This window comes from Oncorhynchus mykiss, chromosome 3 (assembly GCF_057628025.1).
Source record: "Oncorhynchus mykiss isolate SJ-2025 chromosome 3, ASM5762802v1, whole genome shotgun sequence".
NCBI classification, from domain to species: domain Eukaryota; kingdom Metazoa; phylum Chordata; class Actinopteri; order Salmoniformes; family Salmonidae; genus Oncorhynchus; species Oncorhynchus mykiss.
Genome location: NC_143024.1, coordinates 56235842 through 56258173, shown reverse-complemented (window position 1 = coordinate 56258173; position 22332 = coordinate 56235842). Strand labels below are relative to the sequence as shown.

The 22332-nt window shown below is 42.8% G+C and overlaps 1 protein-coding gene across 7 annotated transcripts in view; it reads left to right on the top strand.

Moving 5' to 3' along the window:
* The window catches only part of LOC110520004 (double-stranded RNA-specific editase 1), a 195657-nt gene extending 176515 nt beyond the window's left edge, over positions 1-19142 (top strand). For all 7 annotated transcript variants that reach the window (XM_036974213.2, XM_090229577.1, XM_090229578.1 and 4 more), the window contains 3 exons: positions 537-718; positions 13793-13971; positions 14140-19142. In XM_036974213.2, coding sequence (XP_036830108.1) covers positions 537-718; positions 13793-13971; positions 14140-14316 — 538 coding nt within the window. In that variant the 3' untranslated portion in view covers positions 14317-19142. The remainder of the gene's footprint in view (positions 1-536; positions 719-13792; positions 13972-14139) is intronic.
* Positions 19143-22332: the final 3190 nt, after the last annotated feature.

Below are 22332 nucleotides of genomic sequence, written 5' to 3'. Positions count from 1 at the left end.
GACTGAACAACAGTAATGATACAGTCCAACAATCAACCCCCATTGCATATGGAAGATGTCCCTGCTGCGGGCTAATGGAAAACTGAAGGTCTCCTAGCCTTGTCTGACTGCGACTCCAGTCTGTGTCTTAATTTCACACACTCTCACACACACTGCCTCGGGTCAGGAGGAGACCGGAGCAGCAGTTATCAGAGCTGTTTGTCAGGGTCTCGTTTCTGACGTCTGGTAATGGTATTTTTTACTCCCGTCTGCCTGTGTGTCGTCTCTCTCCAAGGCAATTGGCATAAACACTTTATAGAGTGTGGAAGGAAATTGATGGGAAAGACTGCACTGCTAATGTAACAACAGCGAATGTAGAGTGAAATAAATAAAATTGGATATTTCAGAGTCAGTGCCCATTCCTAAGTTGTGTGCATGCATTTGCATGTGTGCACGAATTTGTGTGTTTCTGTGTCTTTGTGCGTGTGTGTGTGCACTTGTATGCATGCATGTTTGTGGAAATGTGTATACTAAACGTGTGTGCTCCTCTGTTGCAGATGGAACGTGGTGGGCATCCAGGGCTCTCTGATGAGCTACTTCACGGAGCCCATCTACTTCTCCAGCATCATCCTGGGCAGCCTGTACCATGCTGACCACCTCTCCCGGGCTATGTACCAGCGCATCGCCGACATCGAGGACCTGCCCCAACAGTTCAGCCTCAACAGGCCTCTACTGAGCGGTCAGTACCCTTCACCTTTACACCTTGACTCTTTTGCACCCCTAATACTCTAACGTCTAGACTCTCTTACACTCAGGACATTGTTAATAGGGGGGGGGCACACAAAGGAATAAAAAAATGTATAAAATAAAAACCTTTTGCAACAGAAAACAGTAGTCGCTCCCTGTTTCAGTCCACCCCCCCCCCCCCCCGTTTTCATCTCTTTGGACTCTCGTGCCAAGGAACACACACACTACACTAACTCATGTGGCAACGCATGCAAACACATTCAAACACTCCAATACTTTCAACACTGTTTTTAGGTGGCTTGGAGCAGACTAGTTGTCCTCTGTCTTTTTCCCTCACACTTTCCCTGTGAAGCCTAATAAAACCGGACACTGTGACTCTGTGTGCTAGCCACACAGTAGGCACAAGGGTAAACACCAATCATGTATAAATGTCTATGGAAAATACCCAGCAGGAAAACAGAAAGGAAAATGCAGCTCACTGCTGTTCATGCTCCCAGGTGATATTTATTTCCAACGTTTCGACCCAGCAGGACCATGGGTAATCAGATATGATTAGAGGTTCCCAACCTTTTTTCATCAGAGCTCCCATATTGAGAGAGCCTATATTAAATACCCCACCAGCTTGATTTTGTTCAAATTAAGGGAAATAGGAAATGTTCTGTTTTGAAGCTCATTTCTATTTAATTTAACAAGACTCTTGACATCTTTTAGGTCGACTAGTTAACCCTTTACACTCATGGGAATTGGCCTACATGGATAGGGCTAAATGGAAATGTTTCCGTTAGGCATATGCATAACCATGGTAGCAATTGAAAGGGAACAGTTTGGAGACGATGGGGAAATTATTATACCACTGCTGGCTTGCTTCTGAAGCTAAGCAGGGTTGGTCCTGGTCAGTCCCTGGATGGGAGACCAGACGCTACTGGAAGTGGTGTTGGAGGGCCAGTAGGAGTCACTCTATCCTCTGGTCTAAAAAATATCCCAATACCCCAGGGCAGTGATTGGGCACTGCCCTGTGTATGGTGCCGTCTTTCGGATGGGACGTTAAACGGGTGTCCTGACTCTCTGAGGTCATTAAAGATCCCATGGCACTTATCGTAAGAGTAGGGGTGTTAACCCTGGTGTCTAAATTGGCTAAATTCCCAATCTGGCCCTCAAACCATCACGGTCACCTAATAATCTCCAGTTTACAATTGGCTCATTCATCCCCTCCTCTCCCCTGTAACTATTCCCCAGGTCATTGCTGTAAATGAGAACGTGTTCTCAGTCAACTTACCTGGTAAAAAAAACAGATAAAAAAATAAAAATTAGACCGAAGGTGAGAACAACAGTTTACCTGACAGAAGACTGAATCGAAACATTACTCTGTTAATTTTATATGCTTTTTAAATTTACTGTACTTTTTGCCACATTTGTTGATAACGAAATCTGAAAACATTCTGGATACATTCAGTAACATGATAAGAATATTCCGGGAGAATCTGCGGAAGTTGCAACATATTACATTAAAATGACAAGGGACTAACTGGTGTCTCCAAATGGCCACACTCTTCTCCAAAGTGTGTGTAGTTCCTAAGTTATTTGAATTACTTCTTGACTCAAAGGAGAGTCTTCCAACTATAAGGTACTTGCTCTCATTGAGGAAATGGAGTAAGTAGATGTGTATTATAATTTCTTTAAACAAGACCCTGCATCCCTGCCATAACACACTTACTGTTGTTGTTTACCCAGTATAAAACAACGGTCAATTAGAAATCACAATCTGGGTCAGGTGGGCATCATTTGACAACTTCTTCGATTGCCAACATGAACAAGTTATAAAATACGATATTACAGTGTTAAGCTTTCACAATTGCAATTCAGGAAGGTCGATCACATATTGAACATAAATATATATGCAACGTGCAACAATTGAATATTAGGTGGGCATATGACTACCCACTTGGGAGACAGGCCCACCCAGTATTGAGCAAGGCCTTATATTTCCTTATATGAACGGTAACTCAGTAAAATAGTTTAAATTGTTGCACGTTGCATATATATTTTTGTTCATTAGGCCCTAATCTATGAATTTCACATGACTTGGCAGGGGCGCAGGCATTGGTGGGCATATGCCCACCCACTTGGGAGACTGACCCACCTAGTGTCGAGCAAGGTCTAGCCAATCAGAATGAGTTTTTCCCCACAAAAGGACTTTATTACAGACAGAAATACTCCTCCATTTTCATCAGCTGTCTGGGTGGCTGATTTCAGATGATCCGGCTTCTTCATCTGCTGGATGTGGAGGTTCTGGGCTGGTGTGGTTACACCTGGTCTGCGGTTGTGAGGCCGGTTGGGCGTACTGTCAAATTCTGTAAAACGACATTGGTGGCGGCCTATGGTAGAGAAATTAACATTAAATTCTCTGGAAACTGCTCTGGTGGACATTGCGGCAGTCAGCATGCCAATTGCACGCTCCCTCAACTTGAGACATCTGTGACATTGTGCTGTGTGACAAAACTGCACAGAGTGGTCTTTTATTGTCCCGAACACAAGGTGCACCTGTGTAATAATCAGCTTCTTGATATGCCACACCTGTCAAGTAGATGGATTATCTTGGCAAAGGACAAATGTTCACTAACAGAGTTGTAAACACATTTGTGCAAAACATTTGAGAGAAATACACTTTTTGTGCATTTGAAGCATTTCTGGGATATTTTATTTCAGCTCATGAAACATGGGACCAACACTTTACATGTTGCTTTTATATTTTGGTTCTGTATAATTTTGGTGCACATAGAATGCTGTCATGAGTGCATTCAGGTGACAGGCTCATTCAGGCTCATTCTGTTCAGAACAACCCGGGGTATGACTACATGTCATCTTGTAACTATAGTGATCATAAACTTGGACACTGTATATGACATGAGTTTTATGATGTGGAAATGTGAACTGCACATTTGGACTCACGGGTGTTTGGCTTGCTTGTATGACATCAGCGGTATTTATTATAATGCTCAATGTCTCATATTTCAAAATACATAGTCCTCTTAATTTACAGCATTTCCCTCCCTCACAAATTTGCAAAAGCTGCCCAATTAGTGGGAGGGATCGGGGCAATGTCCGGGAGACCCATGAGGCTGCGCACAATTGGCCCAGTGTCGGCCGGGTTAGGGGAGGGTTTGGGCGGCATGTCCTTGTCCCATCGTGCTCTAGTGACTCCTTGTGGCGGGCAAGGCGCATGCACGCTGAGTTCGATCGCCAGTTGTACAGTGTTTCCTCTGACACATTGGGTGCGGCTTGTTTCCGGGTTAAGCGAGCAGTGTGTCAAGAATGGCTCTCTCCGTACGGATGGCTCTCTCCGTATGGGAGTTGCAGCGATTGGACAAAGACTAACTACCAATTGGATATCACGAAATTGGGGAGAAAAAAAAGGGCAGGGGCGTAGCCAGTATTTTTTGGGGGGATAGGCCTAGAAAAATTTGGATAGGCATTTTTTCTACTTAATTTATTTTGCGACGTGCACCATATATTATTTCGTAATACAATCATTTTATACTAGTACATTGTACTTGGAGCAACCTCATTACATATGCAAATAATTACCTATCCCAGCATATTAAAATACGACAGTAACTTTAGACCAGTTGCCCACTTGCCAGCATAACACTCATCCTCAGACGCACTTTAATCTCGATGGGCAAACAAGCCTATATTTGATGTTACGGTTTCTACCACGGCGGGCAGTAGTACTATAACATGGAACTTTACCTTTAGTAGACGTATCATAAGGCGTGACCTACATCCCAAGTCGCAGATGGCGAGGCTTTGAGTTGAATATGGTGATGATTTCGTCATAATCCAATGTATCTGTCAATTCACGCTCAAAAGACAGCAAACTGAAGTGGTTCAGCCGGGTGCTTGTCATTGATGTGCGAAGACAATTTCTTTATGCAAGTTGTTGTTGAGAAAAGTCTCTCCACACTGCATGATGCCATTGGAAGTGTGACAATGATCCTTAACAGAGATTTTATATTCAGGAAAATATCATCAGGGCAGCTGTCAAGTACACTCATTATGGAGGAAAAGTCTCTTTCCCACGTTCATTTTACGACATCAACTGCCGAATTAAAACAGTGGATTCAGTATCCCCAATTGATTTTGCATAATGATCGCATGTGGTCTTCAGCTGCTCTTTAAGGACGCAGGTTTGGGATTCTTTGGAAAAGGAGGCTGCCGCTTGCATGATGTATGTGTCTTCTTGAAATCTTGAGTTCAACTCAGTAATCTGTCTGTCTAGAATATTGTTCCAAAGTTGCCTCAGGTCACTGTCCCTCTTGATGCTGGATGTTTTCCCTAATGAAGTTCTGACTACACTGGCTGCCAATTATACAGGCAGTTTTCGCTGCTGTGATGCGCTCACATCCCAATTACTAATATCATGCTTAACCATCATCTCTTCAGTTAACTCGGGGAGAATTTCAGAAGTAGCTTGAGAACTTTATCAATGTAGAAAAGCTGCTTTTTTAAAAAACCAATACAGTCCTTCACAGCTTTGTAATCCCTTCGTAGCAAAACCACTAGTGTCAAACTATTTACTAAACGTGACAAACAGGAATAAAAACGTATTGTTCTGGATTTGTTGTAAGAGGGCATCGACTTCTAATTTGGTTTGTCCACAAGCATCTGAAAACTCTGCAAGAACCTCTAAAATGACATATAGCAGTCCCGACACTTTTGCCGCGGTGCACAGAACCAAACGGGACGGTCGGAGTTGCAATGCGCACATACCGCTTGCTTAATTAAATGTTTGCTTTAGTAGGACATGTACCCCTCCTCATTTCCTTGACATGACTGAAGCGCCATCGAAACAAAATCCCACACACTGAGTGAGATCCAACTCCAGGGGTTGCAACACTTCCAAGTATTTTCAGAGAAATTCCTTGTGCAAACAAAACAGCGGTTTCCATAAACCCAACATCTATTTCTTTAATCAATCCAGCATGATTGTATCGGATGCGCACAGGAATAAGTTCTCATTTAGATTGATCTTTATATTCATCTGCTCGTATGGCAAAATACCTGGAAGGCGCAGAATGAACTTAATCGTTTATCCTCCAAGGTCAACAACGATGCTGCACACTCCAGCAACTCGTTCGGAATTTCGGGGCTAATAAGCGTGGCATTGCGAGGTAGCTCATTTAAGCCTGTTTTTGTATTTCTGAGTCATACTTTGAGATGAAATTCAAACAAGTTACCTTTGTTGATTGTCTCTTCGGTTTCTCTATGCCCTCTGAGTGGAATATCCTGCTGTGCACACATTAGAACAATATCTATGACCACTTTAACACGGTTTCTTAGCACGGTTTCTTTCTATAAAATCCATGTTTGCATCACCATGCATTGTAGGATAAAAAATTTTTGCAAGGGCTCTAGCATGTCATTTGCTAGTCTCGTGTTTCCAGCAAGCATTTCTTGTGAGTCTCCAGTTTTTAAATCCATCTTGTATGAATCTGAATTCAACATTTGCCCCAGATTGACAGGCTGGTTCATCAACGGCAGACAAAACTGTCGTTGGACCGACTGCAGGTTCACCCCCGCCCGCAGCATCAAGAACGAGAGGAGACAGTGGGGTAGGCAAGCATGCCTGGCTCAACGTGGCATTGGCAGTTGTGATGGCGATTGCAGTTGTTTCTATCATGACACCACTTGTTACTGTCTCATTCTGGATGCTATCGGTGGATTGATCCAAATTATTTTATGGCACACACTCCTATTCCTCCAGACATAAAAAAAAAAAACTTTAGTAGCAATCGACATTTGGTTTGCCATTGTTAGAACTACTAAATTACCTTAGCTGGTGGGTCAATTTGAGTAGGCTAGCGTTACAACGTTTAGCCATATGACATTGCCAGGTTGTTGAAGTAAACCACGGTATGGGAAAAAAACATGTGACCAACAGTCGGAAGCCAACTTGATTGCCGCGGACTATTTCTTTGTTACATTATAAAATGATCCATAGAAAATAAATCTCACATGCTTTTCTTTTAAAAATTTAATAAAATAAAACAATTTGTTTTGAATAATTTCTGGGACAATTATTGGGTAGGCCTGAGATCAGTGGCTACGCCGCTAGTCTCGGGTATGTGTAATTATAACTGATTTGCCCATAAGGACCAATGCAGACCCAGTAGAGAAAGGGATTAGAGATTATCTAATCAATAGATACAGTTGAAGTCGGAAGTTTACATACACTTTAGCCAAATACATTTAAACTCAGTTTTTCACAATTCCTGACATTTGATCCAAGTAAAAATTCCCTGTCTTAGGTCAGTTAGGATCACCACTTTATTTGAAGAATATGAAATATCAGAATAATAGTAGAGAGAATGATTTATTTCAGCTTTTATTTCTTTCATCACATTCCCAGTGGGTCAGCAGTTTACATAAACTCAATTAGTACTTGCCACCCCTCATAGCCTGGTTCCTCTCTGTTTCTTCCTATGTTCTGGCCTTTCTAGGGAGTTTTTCCTAGCCACCGTGTTTCAACACCTGCATTGCTTGCTGTTTGGGGTTTTAGGCTGGGTTTCTGTAAATCACTTTGTGACATCATCTGATGTAAGAAGGGCTTTATAAATCAATTTGATTGATTGATATTTGGTAGCATTGCCCTTTTAAATTGTTTAACTTGGGTGAAACATTTCGGGAGCCTTCCACAAGCTTCCCACAATATGTTGGGTGAATTTTGGCCCATTCCTATTGACAGAGCTGGTGTAACTGAGTCAGGTTTGTTGGCCTCCTCCTCGCATTTGCGACCAAGCTTTAACTTCCTGACTGATGTCTTGAGATGTTGCTTCAATATATCCCCCTAATTTTCCATCCTCCTGATGCCATCTATTTTGTGAAGCGCACCAGTCCCTCCTGCAGCAAGCACCCCCACAACATGATGCTGCCACCCCCGTGATTCACGGTTGGTATGGTGTTCTTCGGCTTGCAAGCCTCCCCTTTCTCCTCTAAACTTAACAATGGTCATTATGGGCAAACATTTCTGTTTTTGTTTCATCAGACCAGCGGACATTTCTCCAAAAAGTACGATCTTTGTCCCCTTATGCAATTGCAAACCCTAGTCTGGCTTTTTTATGGGGATTTTGGGAGCAGTGGCTTCTTCCTTGCTGAGCGGCCTTTCAGGTTATGTCGATATTGGTCTCATTTTACTGAGGATATAGATACTTTTGTACCTCTTTCCTCCAGCATCTTCACGAGGTCCTTTGCTGTTGCAAGGTCCTTTGCTGTTGTCCTGGGATTGATTTGCACTTTTTGCACCAAAGCACGTTCATCTCTTGGAGACAGAACGCGTCTCCTTCCTGAGGGGTACGACGGCTGTGTGGTTCCATGGTGTTTATACTTGCGTTCTATTGTTTGTACAGATGAACATGGTACCTTCAGGTGTTTGGAAATTACTCCCAAGGATAACTTGGTTGATTTCTTTTGATTTTCCCATGATGTCAAGCAAATAGGCACTGAGTTTGAAGGTAGGCTTTGAAATACATCCACATGTACACCTCCAATAGACTCAAATGATGTCAATTAGCCTGTCAAAAGCTTCTAAAGCCGGACATCATTTTCTGGAATTTTCCAAGCGGTTTAAAGGCACAGTCAACTTAGTGTATGTAAACTTCTGACCAACTGGAATTGTGATACAGTGAACTATAAGTGAAGTACTCTGTCTGTAAAGAATTGTTGGAAAAATTACTTGTGTCATGCACCAAGTAGATGTCCTAACCGACTTGCCAAAACTATAGTTTGTTAACAAGAAATGTATGGAGTGGTTGAAAAACAAGTTTTTATGACTCCACCTAAGTGTATGTAAACTTCCAACTTCAACTGTAGTGTTTCAACCCACTCTACCCAGAGTGGGTGACAATGCAGTTAGGTAATGAAAGTTCACTTCCTTATGTTATAAAATACAAAGACAAATATGATTATTCATGTTCTGAATTGTTCAGTTGGGTCTTCCTCTTAACATGTCATTAGCGAACATTGTATCGAAAAAGTCTGATTTCGTAACCTAAATCCGTGGATTCAGAAAGTATTCAGACCCCTTGACTTTTTCCACATTTTCTTAAGTAACAGCCTTGTTCTAAAATTGATTAAATAATTTTTTCCCTCAATCTACACACATTACCCCATAATGACAAAGCAAAAACAGGTTTAGACATTTCTGCAGATGTATTCAAAATAAAAAAGCTATCACATTTACATAAGTATTCAGACCCTTTACTCAGAACTTTGTTGTAGCACCTTTGGCAGGGATTACAGTCTTCTTGGTTGTGACGCTACGAGCATGGCACACTTGTATTTGGGGAGTTTCTCCCATTCTTCTCTGCAGATCCTCTCAAGCTCTGTCAGGTTGGATGGGGAGCGTCGCTGCACAGCTATTTTCAGTTCTCTCCGGAGATGTTCGATCGGGTTCAAGTCCGGGCTCTGGCTGGGCCACTCAAGGACATTCAGAGACTTGCCCCGAAGCCACTCCTGCGTTGCCTAGGCTGTGTGCTTAGGGTTGTTGTCTTGTTGGAAGGTGAACCTTTGCCCCAGTCTGAGGTCCTGAGCACTATAGAGCAGGTTTTCTTCAAGGATTTCTATGTACTTTGCTCCATTCATCTTTCCCCCATCCTGACTAGTCTCCCAGTCCGTACCACCGCCATGCTTCACCGTAGGGATTGGTGCCAAGTTTCCTCCAGACGTGACACTTAGCATTCAGGAATCTTGTTTCTCACAGTCAGAGTCCTTTAGGTGCCTTTTGGCAAACCCCAAGCGGCCTGTCATGTGCCTTTTACTGAGGAGGGGTTTCCGTCTTGCCACTCTACCATAAATGCCTGATTGGTGGAGTGCTGCAGAGATGGTTGTCCTTCTGGAAGGTTCTCCCATCTCCACAGAGGAACTCTGGAGCTCTGTCAGAGAGACCGCCAGGTTCTTGGTCAGCTCCCTGACCAAGGCACTTCTCCCCTGATTTGGCCTGGCAGCCAGCTCGAGGAAGAGAATTTGTGGTTCCAAACTTCTTCCATTTAAGAGTGATGGAGGCCACTATGTTCTTGTGGACATTCAATGCTGCAGACATTTTTTGGTAACCTTCCCAGATCTGTGCCTTGACACAATCCTGTCTCGGAGCTTTACTGATAATTCCTTCGCCATCATGGCTTTAATTTTTGCTCTGACATGCATTGTCAACTGTGGGACCATATATTCTATAGGTGTCTGCCTTTCCAAATCCAATCAATTGAATTTACCACAGATGGACTATCAAGTTGTAGAAACATCTCAAAGATGACCAATGGAAACAGGATGCACCTGAGCTCAATTTCAAATCTCAAAGCAAAGGGTCTGAATACTTATGTAAATAAGGATTTATTTTAATTTTATGTTTTATAAATTAGCTTAAATTTCTAAACCTGTTTTCGCTTTGTCATCATGGGTTATTGTGTGTTGACTGAGGAGAAAAATATTTAATCCATTTTAGAATAAAGCTGTAACGTAACAAAATGTGGAAAAAATTAAGGGGTCCGAGTACTTTCCGAATGCACTGTGGATGGGTCCCCTACGGTTGTCTCATTGAAACACTTCACTTGTCGTCTGTGGTGAAATTTGCTTACCTTTCCTGTATGAATTTAAATAACTTGATTCCCTTTCTGCCAAATCGGTGGAATCCATGCAACTGATTTGTTTTAAGGTCGTCTATTTAGATACTTTTTCTGTCATGATATTTCATTATATAGCCCTTCTTAATGTTGTTTTGTGGAATTTGGAACCTGAGATACGTTGCAGTGTACTTGGATTCTATAGCATATGCAGATAAAATAATGTGTTCCTGCTTCTCTCCTACTGCCCAGACAAATTCCTACATCTATTGTCAGGGTAGGGGCTAAGGAAGGGTGAGGGTTACTGTCATGGAACCAACTAGACAACCTATCTTTAACACTGGACTCACTAAGTCTAGGGGTTCTAGGCGGTCTTAATTGTTCTGTAATCTGACTAGGTGTGTGCATAACTGTGAGCAGTAAGCATATGCGACCAGGTGTTGAATGTACATGTGCCTAGGGAGACGGCAACCTTACCTTAGGTCCAAGACAAGTCTGTCTTGACTCCTTTAGATCGGTGAGCCCAAGCGGATTGTTATGTGAAGATAGTGACGGAAACAAATATATACAAAAAAAGAAAATTACAAACGGGCATACATAACTAAATTAAAGACTCAAAATCAAAACGAAAGGCCACTAAACAAACCAGCAACCTCACGGCTTGCAAGGTGGGATAATGACTGACGGTCACCTTAATTGGCAGCACCTGTCCTTATCAAGGCTTGGCTGGGATTGTGGAAGTGTAGTATGTGGTCTACTTATGCACCTAAGACCTATACTACCTACCCATTCCATAACATTACCTAGTAACAACATAGTGTTGTGTTCAATAGGTACGGAACAGAAGTACAAAACTTTTCATTTTATCTTTATTGAAACATTTTGCAATGGTTTGCCCTAATTAACACAACCTTGATCTCCCTCCCAGGGTTGCGGTCCAAACACTTAAGACACACCCTCGTCCACTTACCCTCGCCTTATGCCCTTGGGGGAATCCCCGTCGCCATCTTGAGGGGGGTCCAAATGATTAGCCAAGCAAGGGAAGTTTGCAACGTAAGCCCCTCAGCCCTCGTTTGAAGTCGACTTTGCGAGTGTACCATTATGTTCACTCCGAGGCCTGAAACTCCCCATAATTCAATTTGTGACGATTTGTACATCTGCTAAGAAAAGTCAACGAAAACTTCAAAACAACATCAATGGAGAAGTCAACATACAAGTGTAAGTAAAAACTAATGCTAGAGTTAGAAAGTTAGAAATTGTGCTACTAATGCACATGACGGCACAAACACGTATTGTGAAAAGTAAATATGTTTGGTTATCTTTTGGAAATTGTAGAAATAAAACATTGTCCTTCAGAAGTTCCAGCTAGGCAGGCTAACGTTAGTTAGCTAATTAATTTGCTAGTGATCATACAGTAGGCGTATATTAATAATTATATATTTAATTTACACTACCGTTCAAAAGTTTGGGGTCACATAGAAATGTCTTTGTTTTTGAAAGAAAAGCAATTTTTTTGTCCATTAAAATTACCTCAAATTGAGGCTAATTGATCGTTAGAAAACCCTTTTGCAATATTTGCACAGCTGAAAACTGTTGTTCTGATTTTAGAAGCATTAAAACGGGCCTTCTTTAGACTAGTTGAGTATCTGAGCATCAGCATTTGTGGGTTCGATTACAGGCTCAAAAACAAAGACCATAAACAAAGACCTTTCTTCTGAAACTCATCAGTCTATTCTTGTTGTGAGAAATTAAGGCTAATCCATGCGAGAAATTGCCCAGAAACTGAAGATTTCATACAACGCTGTGTACTACTCCCTTCATAGAACACCGCAAACTGGCTCTAACCAGAATAGAAAGAGGAGTGGGAGGCCCCGGAGCACAACTGATCAAAAGGACAAGTACAATAGAGTGTCTAGTTTGAAAAACAGACGCCTCACAAGTCCTCAAATGGCAGCTTCATTAAATAGTACCTGCAAAACACCAGTCTCAACGTCAACAGTGAAGATGCGACTCTGGGATGCTGGCCTTCTAGACAGAATTGCAAAGAAAAAGCCATATCTCAGATTGGCCAATAAAAATAAAAAATTAAGATTGGCAAAAGAACACAGACACTGGACAGAGGAACTCTGCCTAGAAGAACTGACAGACGGACTTGATACTGATGTCTCTGAATGGAGAGAGAGACCTGGCACTCTACATAAAAATGTACGAAACACAACTTTCACTTCTATTGTCTTTTTTTCTTTTTTTTTGATTGAATTGTATCAGTCAATATGGGGTGAGAGAAACCCTGTGTATTCTGCACCAGGATCAGGGTACTCCTGTTGTATACGGGACACCACACAGGAAGGTCTGACCACTGACAAGTTTGCCAAGGTAGCCCCATTAACACCAGACAAAATGCCGATAGGCACAGGATCTCTATCGACTGGGAATGACAATGAAAGATGAAAGGTGCACTTTGTTATATTAACAGAACACTGCTTCTATGGTATAATGTAAAGGGTTATTTGTTCTATATGTACCTGCTACTACATTTGAAAGTTATCAAAACACATAGTTTAGAATATTCAGCAATCGCATTCTTCTCATAATACTCTGTAGGCTATTGACCTATTCAAAGCTTCCTCCAGCATGTCACCCATACATCTGCCTGTTGTTATTGAGCTCAACCTGCAGGATGTTTGTTTGTTGTGATTGAGTGTGGGGAAACAGCTGCGGGCAAGATTCTGACAGATGGGTGTGTCTTGGTGGTTGCAAGGACACACCCAAGAAACACCCACATCAAACCACACTCCCAAGTCAACTCATGTTTGCCAGCATTTCTTGAGAAGCAAGCTAAAGAACAAGGCCAAATCAGTGGGTGCAGTTCCCCTTTCAATCCTAATCTTCCAGTCAGTCAGTCAGTCAGCAGGCAGCCCAGTACACTGCAAAAGAGAAACAAAACAAGTAGTTTAACACCCTCCACTGAAATACGTATTCATGCCTCCCATCCATCTAGGCCCCTGCTTGGAGGAGCACATGTCCTGTGGTAGAGTTGAAGAAGCTTCATCCTGTTTTTTGACTACCATCTCCGACGGATGCTGCTAGGGCAACGATTTATACGTCTCTGACCCTTCATGCCCTCGCTTGTGTAGTAAATGCTTCAGTTCACCACACTCACATGATGAGAAGCTTTCACTGAAACCTGAAGACTCATGTTTCCTTTAGCGCTAATGCCTAAAGCTTGAGATCAGAGGGATAACATGGGCATGAGTCGCATGTCCAGTCCTATGTATGATTCCCACTTGGTCAGACGTGCTTGTCTTTAGAAAGGGAATTAGCTACCGCTTTCACAGCTAATTCCCAGGCTCATCATGTCCTGTATTCAATTCCCAGTGGCTCAGACTTGTATGTTTACTGTTATAAAGTGGAATTGGCCACTCACTCTATGGTTCTATTTGTGATTCCAGGCATCAGCAACGCGGAGGCGAGGCAGCCGGGCAAGGCACCCAATTTCAGCGTGAACTGGGCGGTGGGCGACCTGGCGCTGGAGGTCATCAATGCTACCACGGGCAAAGACGACATGGGGCGCGCCTCGCGCCTCTGCAAGCACGCCCTCTACAGCCGCTGGGTTCGCCTGCATTCCAAGGTACAGAACGGTCCGACACACACCACATCACATCAGCACTGCACACAGACGGTGTGAGCAGCACAACACATTAACACCAGCTGAAACACAGATCAAGTCACTCCTAAATATTTGAATCAAAGTAGTCTTCTCATCTCAACATCTGTTTGCTTTCCTTCCCCACCCCAGCTGTCATCCACACTGAGGATCAAGGTGTCCAAGCCCAGCTCGTACCACGACGCCAAGCAGGCGGCGGTGGAATACCACAATGCCAAGCAGACTCTCATCAAGGTCTTCCACAAGTCGGGCCTGGGGGCCTGGGTGAAGAAGCCCATCGAGCAGGACCAGTTCTCCCTCAACTCCTGATTAGGGGGTTAGGGGAACCTCATAACCCAACCCACTGCACCCCAACCCCCTCTCTAGGCCTGAGAAAGAGGCTCTTCAAAATTACCAGCCACTGAGACTTTGTGTCTGTGTGCGTGTGTGTGTGTCTGCGTGCGTGCGTGTGTACCTTGTGCATGCGTGTGTGTGTGTGTGTGTGTGTGTGTGTGTATATGTCTGTCTTGAGTGTTTGTGAGAAATAACGCATGTGGTTCTGGCCACCTCCCTCCGTCCCAATCACTCTGCTCTCGTTCCTCATGGCTGTGATGTCATCACTCTATAAAACATTCTTTTTTTTTTTAAATCGATGGTACTCGATGTTCCATCTGCCCATCTAATCACAAAGTTTTGCCATTTTTAACTGGAATCCTTTTTAGTCATTGTTGTTTTATTTGCAAGACTTTACATGAAGTTGTCCATACACCATATAGTTACTATATACTTATTTCTGTAACCAGAATGTAGAATGTACAACGATTCTATTTCTACTATTCAGTTAATGTAATTACACTAGTGTAAACCCAAATGCCATGTGACTTTTTAACCTATTGTAGAATTTTACCTTTTCAATGTCTTATTTCATTACAATATAGCCCCTTTATTATAAGCACGTATGATGTTATGCTAAATGCAAATCCAAAATGTTGGTTACAGTCATTCAATCATTATTCATTTGAAATCTCTTCTTTTGGTCCCGTTACATCTTATTTATTTATTTGTTGGCATTTTTGGTCATTCAATTACATTCCCATTCCGTACTTGAACATTGGGCCCTGGTGGAGGCTGTCAACGATTCCCCTCGAGTCCTTTGTCCTGGGGGGGGGTTGAGGAGAGTTGTGGATGTGCTGCAAGTTTGTTCTTGTTCAAGTAAGCCATGGCTTTGCATGGGAATGGTGTCAGAGTTCGGCGAGTTGATTCGGTAGAGAATCACCAGAAATCTGCTCGAGCGATTAAAAAAAAAATCCCCCTGCACATGGAGCTTTGAATCATGTTTCTCTCTTTAATGTGTTTGTTTTGTTTCCTGGAGGGGGCTTGTTTTTTTTAGTATTGCAACTTTGGACTTTTTTGTGTTTGAGAGATGGATTATACTGCAACTGAATAATGACAAGAATTCAGTATTTCTATCAATGACACTGCATAGGGGCTACATTACACCTCCTTCATAAGCATGATCCTCATGGACATTATGCATCCATGCCCTGGGCATTTATAAATGCTTATGTCAACAACCTCGGATCGATAGGTCATGGTCATGCCACACAATACAAGTCTGGTGACATAACACATCTTATGTCAATCTGGGGTTGTTATGAAGGTGTAAAGTAGGTCATATGTCATGTAATTCATAGAGAGCTGGGAAATGCATGTCTCCAAGAGCTTATGTCGTCATTTAAACAACTCTTGTAAGCAACACGATTGTTGATTGCTCATTGTGTGAGTAAACTTCCAAGGGAACACAAAGAAACGCATGAGAGATTTTACAAAGTTGAGTTTGGTACCACCCGCCCACTCAATGACCAATCCGTGTTTTCTCAATCCAAGTCCTATTGGTCCGATTCACTGGGTGTTCTGTAAGCCCTCTTCCCCACCCTCTCCCATGTGTTCATCTTTTCTATTTCAACTATTTCTACAACATGATAAACTCTGGATGCCAGTAATGATAACTTTCTAATGTATTATCTGTGTGCTCTCCCTTATAGGCTGGTCATATACCTCTAATATCAGCATTGTACATGGCCAGTGACAAACCACAATGTAAACGGACACACTGCAAAGGAATGATTATTATGAGGTATTCTTTAAGTTGGTGTATTTTTATATTTGATATATTTGGTTCAAAACAGCAGGGGAAGGTGCGTGGAGTCCCAGCAGTGTGTGTGTTGTGTGTACACTCCATGACCAAAAGTATGTGGACAACTGCTCGGCGAACATCTCATTTCAAAATCATGGGCATTAATATGGAGTTTGTCCCCCCTTTGCTGCTATAACAGCCTCCACTCTTTTGGGAAGGCTTTCAACTAGATGTTGGAACATTGCTGCAAGGACTTTCTTCCATTCAGCCACAAGAGCATTAGTGAGGTTGGGCACTGATGTTGGGCGATTAGGCCTGGCTCGCAGTCGGCATTCCAATTCAGCCCAAAGGTGTTTGATGGGGTTGAGGTCAAGGATCTGTGCAGGCCGGTCAAGTTCTTCCATACCGATCTCAACAAACCATTTCTGTATAGACCTCTCTTTGTGCTTGGGGGTATTGTGATGCTGAAACAGGAAAGGTCCTTCCCCAAACTGTTGCCACAAAGTTGGATACACAGACTTGTCTATATTGTCGTTGTATGCTGTAGCGTTAAGATTTCCCTTCACTGGAAGTCTGGAACTAAGGGACCTAGCTTGAACCATGAAAAACAGCCCCAGACCATTATTCCTCCTCCATCAAACTTTACAGTTGGCACTATGCATTGGGGCAGGTAGCGTACTCCTGGCATCCACCATACCCAGATTTGTTCATTGGACTGGCAGATGGTGAAGCGTGATTCATCACTCCAGAGAACGAGTTTCCACTGGTCCAGTCCAATGGCGGCGAGCGTTACTCCACTCCATCTGACGCTTGGTGTTGCGCATGGTGATGTTAGGCTTGTATGCGGCTGCTCGGCCATGGAAACCCCCCAACAAAGTTATTGTGTTGACGTTGCTTCTAGAGGCAGTTTGGAACGTGGTAGTGAGTGTTGTAACCGAGGACAGTCCCGTTCTGTGAGCTTGTGTTCGCAGTTGTTGTTGCTCAGATATTCCCACTTCACAATGACAGCACTTACAGTTGACCGGGGAAGCTCTAGCAGGGAAGAAATTTGACGTACTGACATGTTTGAAAGGTGGCATGCTATGACGGTGCCACGTTGAAAGTCACTGAGCTCTTGAGTAAGGCCATTCTACTGTCAATGTTTTTGTCTATTGAGAATGCATGGCTGTGTGTTCGATTTTATACGCCTGTAAGGAACTGGTTTGGATGAAATAGCCCGAATCCACTAATTTGAAGTGATGTCCACATACTTTTGTGTGTATATAGTGGATGTCTAGAGTAAGGAGATTGTGTGACACTGCTCGATAAATGTCATAAATGAGATTGCTGTGGAATCTGCACCAAAGATTATGTCCTTGTGTGTTTTTCTCACAAATTTCTTTGAGCAACAACAAAGGAAAAGGGGGAAACATTTTTAAAAACGTGTTTCGCACACACCAATTGCTGGGTATAATATTGCAATGTTTTTGTACTTTCATTTTATCAATGTTTTTTTTTTAATTTGTATAAAATGATGGGTTGTATTATGTTGTATTCCAGCTTTGTTGTGGAATCTTTCTTGTTGGGCTCTTTCGGTATTTCTGTAGCTGTCGATTATCAAGGTGTTATTATTGTGAACCTCTGTTCTATTGCTATGGAAATGATGCGTATAGCAATATACTGGTTAAAAATGTGATGCCTGTGCAACTCTTCTTCCTTCACTGTCTAGTTCTTGTTCTCCCTCCATGAAACTGCGGGGATGTATTTGATTTGTTTTTAGTCTTTCATTTGAACTCTTAAAGGTCCAATGCAGCCTTCTTTTTTAAAAATCTCAAAATCAAATAATTTCTGGGTAACAATTTAAGTACCTTTTGTGGTTATTTTTCAACCACCAGCTAGTTTTCAAAAAATAAACAAAAATAGAGTATTAGCAAAGAGAGGTTTTTTTAAGCAAGAATCTTGCTAGGACTGTCTGGGAGTGGTCTGAGTGGTGCGGGGAAAACTCGCTGTTATTGGCAGAGAGGTTTGGAACTCTTATTGGTCTATTAACTAACTTGCTGCCCGTTGACATCACCAGGCAGGCCAAAACTCCATCGCACCAAAACAGGCAGAAATTGTAGGCAGTCTTTTTAATTAATTTAATTAATTAAACCGCTCTAATACTTAAAGGGCATTATCAGCATTTTCACAATTTCACAGTATTATTCCAACCTCAGTGTGGAAATATATATATAAAACACAGAAAAATCTTGTTTTTGACTGTACTGGGCCTTTAAAAAAAAAAGCTAGTTCCTCTTCCTTCACTGCAATGGCCAGAGATGTGCTACTAATTGTTGAGCAAATGTCCTGTGTCGCTGTGTCCTTGTGATGCACGTATGTTTTGAATCGTCTCTGAAAAGCCTCTTTACCTCATACCTCTGCTCTTTATCCCCCCCCCCCCCCCCCGAAAAGATCCAGGTCATGAGCAATATGTCCCCTTTAATGAGGCCCCAGGAGGAACGGGACCAGAAAGAAAGGTTCCCCTCCCCCTCTGTTTCCCCCTTCGTCGTGCTCTCTTTTAAAACTGACTGTTTGAAACTTCTTCTTTTTTTAAAGCCTGCCTGCTTCTCCATAGTATGGTTCTTATTTTTTGGACTGCACTAAAGATGTCAATTGATGATGTCATGACACAAACCGTCCCCCAAAATGGACAGGTCGGAACTATTTGCAAGAAACTGAACTGCTTCCCTATGACCGAGTTTTCCCAGCGGTCTATAATCCCCGTTCGGTCGGCCGTCCTGACCGCCTTGTGATTATTTGGTGACTGTTCAGTGGTCCCGGTGTGGTCCACTCGGGGTGGTCAGAGGACTCCTCTACTCTCCTCTCACCCCACATCCGCTGTGCAATCTCCACCTGGACCACCATCTTGCATGTGCTCCCACACTGAAGCTGCACCTAAAGCATGAAGACATACTTTTAAAGTACTCTTATGTAGAAAAAAAACCCTGATAAATAGATATATAAAATGAAGAAAAATAATAATAAAGGAGACCTTAGTTTACTTTTGCAGAGGTTGTCGTTCTTTGTGTGTGTGTGTGTGTGTGTGTGTGTGTGTGTGTGTGTGTGTGTGTGTGTGTGTGTGTGTGTGTGTGTGTGTGTGTGTGTGTGTGTGTGTGTGTGTGTGTGTGTGTGTGTGTGTGTGTGTGTGTGTGTGTGAAGTTGTATACTTTTGTTGTGCCAGAAGTATTGAGCACATGAAACACACAGAATCCTTATCAGCAAGCAGCTTCTCATCTAACCTTAAACTTTCTCCACCAGCCCACAGAGTTGAAACTACACCAGATCTAAATTAAAGTGATATATAATTAACCAAAAAAATAAACGCAACATGCAACAATTTCAAAGATTTGACTTGAGTTACAGTTCATCAGGAAATCAGTCAATTGAAATAAATTCATTAGGTCCTAATGTATGGTCACAGTTACCTTAAAAGATATTCACCTCAGGATCTCCAAACGGTATTTCTGTGCATTCAAATTGCCAACGATAAAATACATTTGTGTTCGTTGTCCGTAGCTTATGCCATAAGCATACAATAAATCCACCGCCACCATGGGGCACTTTGTTCACAACGTCAGCAAACCACTCGCCCACACAACGCTATACACGGGGTCTGCGGTTGTGAGGCCGGTTGGATGTACTGCCAAATTCTCTAAAATGAGATTGGAGGCAGCTTATGGTAGAGAAATGTATGTTATATTCTCTGGCAATAACTCTGGTGGACATTCCTGCAGTCAGCATGCCAATTCCACACTACCTCAAAACTTGAGACATCTGTGGCATTGTGTTGTGTGACACAACTGCACATTTTAGAGTGGCCTTTTATTGTCCCTAGCACAAGGTGCACCTGTGTAATGATTGTGTGGTTGAATCAGCTTCTTGATATGCCACACCTGTCAGGTGGATGGATTATCTTGGCAAAGGAGAAATGCTCACTAACAGGGATATAAACAAATTTGTGCAAAAAAAATTGCGAAATAAGCTTTTTGTGCATGTGGAACATTTCTGTGATCTGTTATTTCAGCTCATGAGACATGGGACCAACACTTTACATGTTGTGTTTATATTTTTTGTTCATGGAACATAGAAGTGCTATATTTCTTAAGAGAACATTGAAATAGTTACTCTGTAGTCAATCAGTCAGTCAATCCTGAGTCAATCAAAGTGAAGAAGGATTAGTGGACAAGGGCATTCCTTCCACATGTTTTATCGCCAAAAAGCCACAGAGATCAGGTAAGACCATCAAAAGGTGATGCTGTGACAGTTCTCTGTGTGTGTCTCTCTCTCTGACTGTGTGTGTGTGTGTGTGTAGTCGACAGGATCAAATCAAAAATCAAATGTATTTATATAGCCCTTCTTACTTCAGCTGATATCTCAGTGCTGTACAGAAATCCAGCCTAAAACCCCAAACAGCAAGCAATGCAGGTGTAGATGCCAATACCCATTCCAATTTGCTTACCGCCCAAATAGGTCCACAGACGATGCAATCTCAACCACACTGCACACTGCCCTAACCCATCTGGACAAGAGGAATACCTATGTGAGAATGCTGTTCACCGACTACAGCTCAGCATTTAACACCATAGTACCCTCCAAACTCGTCATCAAGCTCGAGACCCTGGGTCTCGGCCCCGCCCTGTGCAACTGGGTACTGGACTTCCTGACGGGCCGCCCCCAGGTGGTAAGGGTAGGTAACAACATCTCCACCCCGCTGATCCTCAACACTGGGGCCCCACAAGGGTGCGTTCTGAGCCCTCTCTTGTACTCCCTGTTCACCCACGACTGCGTGGCCACACACGCCTCCAACTCAATCATCAAGTTTGCGGACGACACAACAGTGGTAGGCTTGATTACCAACAACGACGAGACGGCCTACAGGGAGGAGGTGAGGGCCCTCGGAGTGTGGTGTCAGGAAAATAACCTCACACTCGACGTCAACAAAACTAAGGAGATGATTGTGGACTTCAGGAAACAGCAGAGGGAACACCCCCCTAGCCACATCGATGGAACAGTAGTGGAGAGGGTAGTAAGTTTTAAGTTCCTCGGCGTACACATCACAGACAAACTGAATTGGTCCACCCACACAGACAGCATCGTGAAGAAGGCGCAGCAGCGCCTCTTCAACCTCAGAAGGCTGAAGAAATTTGGCTTGTCACCAAAAGCACTCACAAACTTCTACATATGCACAATCGAGAGCATCCTGTCGGGCTGTATCACCGCCTGGTACGGCAACTACTCCGCCCACAACCGTAAGGCTCTCCAGAGGGTAGTGAGGTCTACACAACGCATCACCAGGGGCAAACTACCTGCCCTCCAGGACACCTACACCACACGATGTCACAGGAAGGCCATAAAGATCAAGGACAACAACCACCCGAGCCACTGCTTGTTCACCCCGCTATCATCCAGAAGGCGAGGTCAGTACAGGTGCATCAAAGCTGGGACCGAGAGACTGAAAAACAGCTTTTATCTCAAGGCCATCAGACTGTTAAACAGCCAACATTGAGTGGCTGCTGCCAACACACTGACTCAACTCTAGCCACTTTAATCATGGGAATTGATGGGAAATATATCACTAGCCACTTTAAACAATGCTACTTAATATGTTTACATACCCTACATTATTTATCTCATATGTATATGTATATACTGTACTCTATATCATCTACTGCATATTTATGTAATACATGTATCACTAGCCACTTTAAACTATGCCACTTTGTTTACATACTCATCTCATATGTATATACTGTACTCGATACCATCTACTGCATCTTGCCTATGCCGGTCTGTACCATCACTCATTCATATATCTTTATGTACATATTCTTTATCCCTTTACACTTGTGTGTATAAGTTAGTAGTTTTGGAATTGTTAGCTACATTACTCGTTGGTTATTACTGCATTGTCGAAACTAGAAGCACAAGCATTTCGCTACACTCGCATTAACATCTGTAACCATGTGTATGTGACAAATAAAATTTGATTTGATTTGGCTAGGAAAAAAATCATTAGAAAGGCCAAAACCTAGGAAGAAACCTAGAGAGGAACCAGGCTATGAGGGGTGGCCAGTCCTCTTCTGGCTGTGCCGGGTGGAGATTATACAGAACATGGCCAAGATGTTCAAATGTTCATAAATGACCAGCATGGTCAAATAATAATATTAACAGTAGTTGTCGAGGGTGCAGCA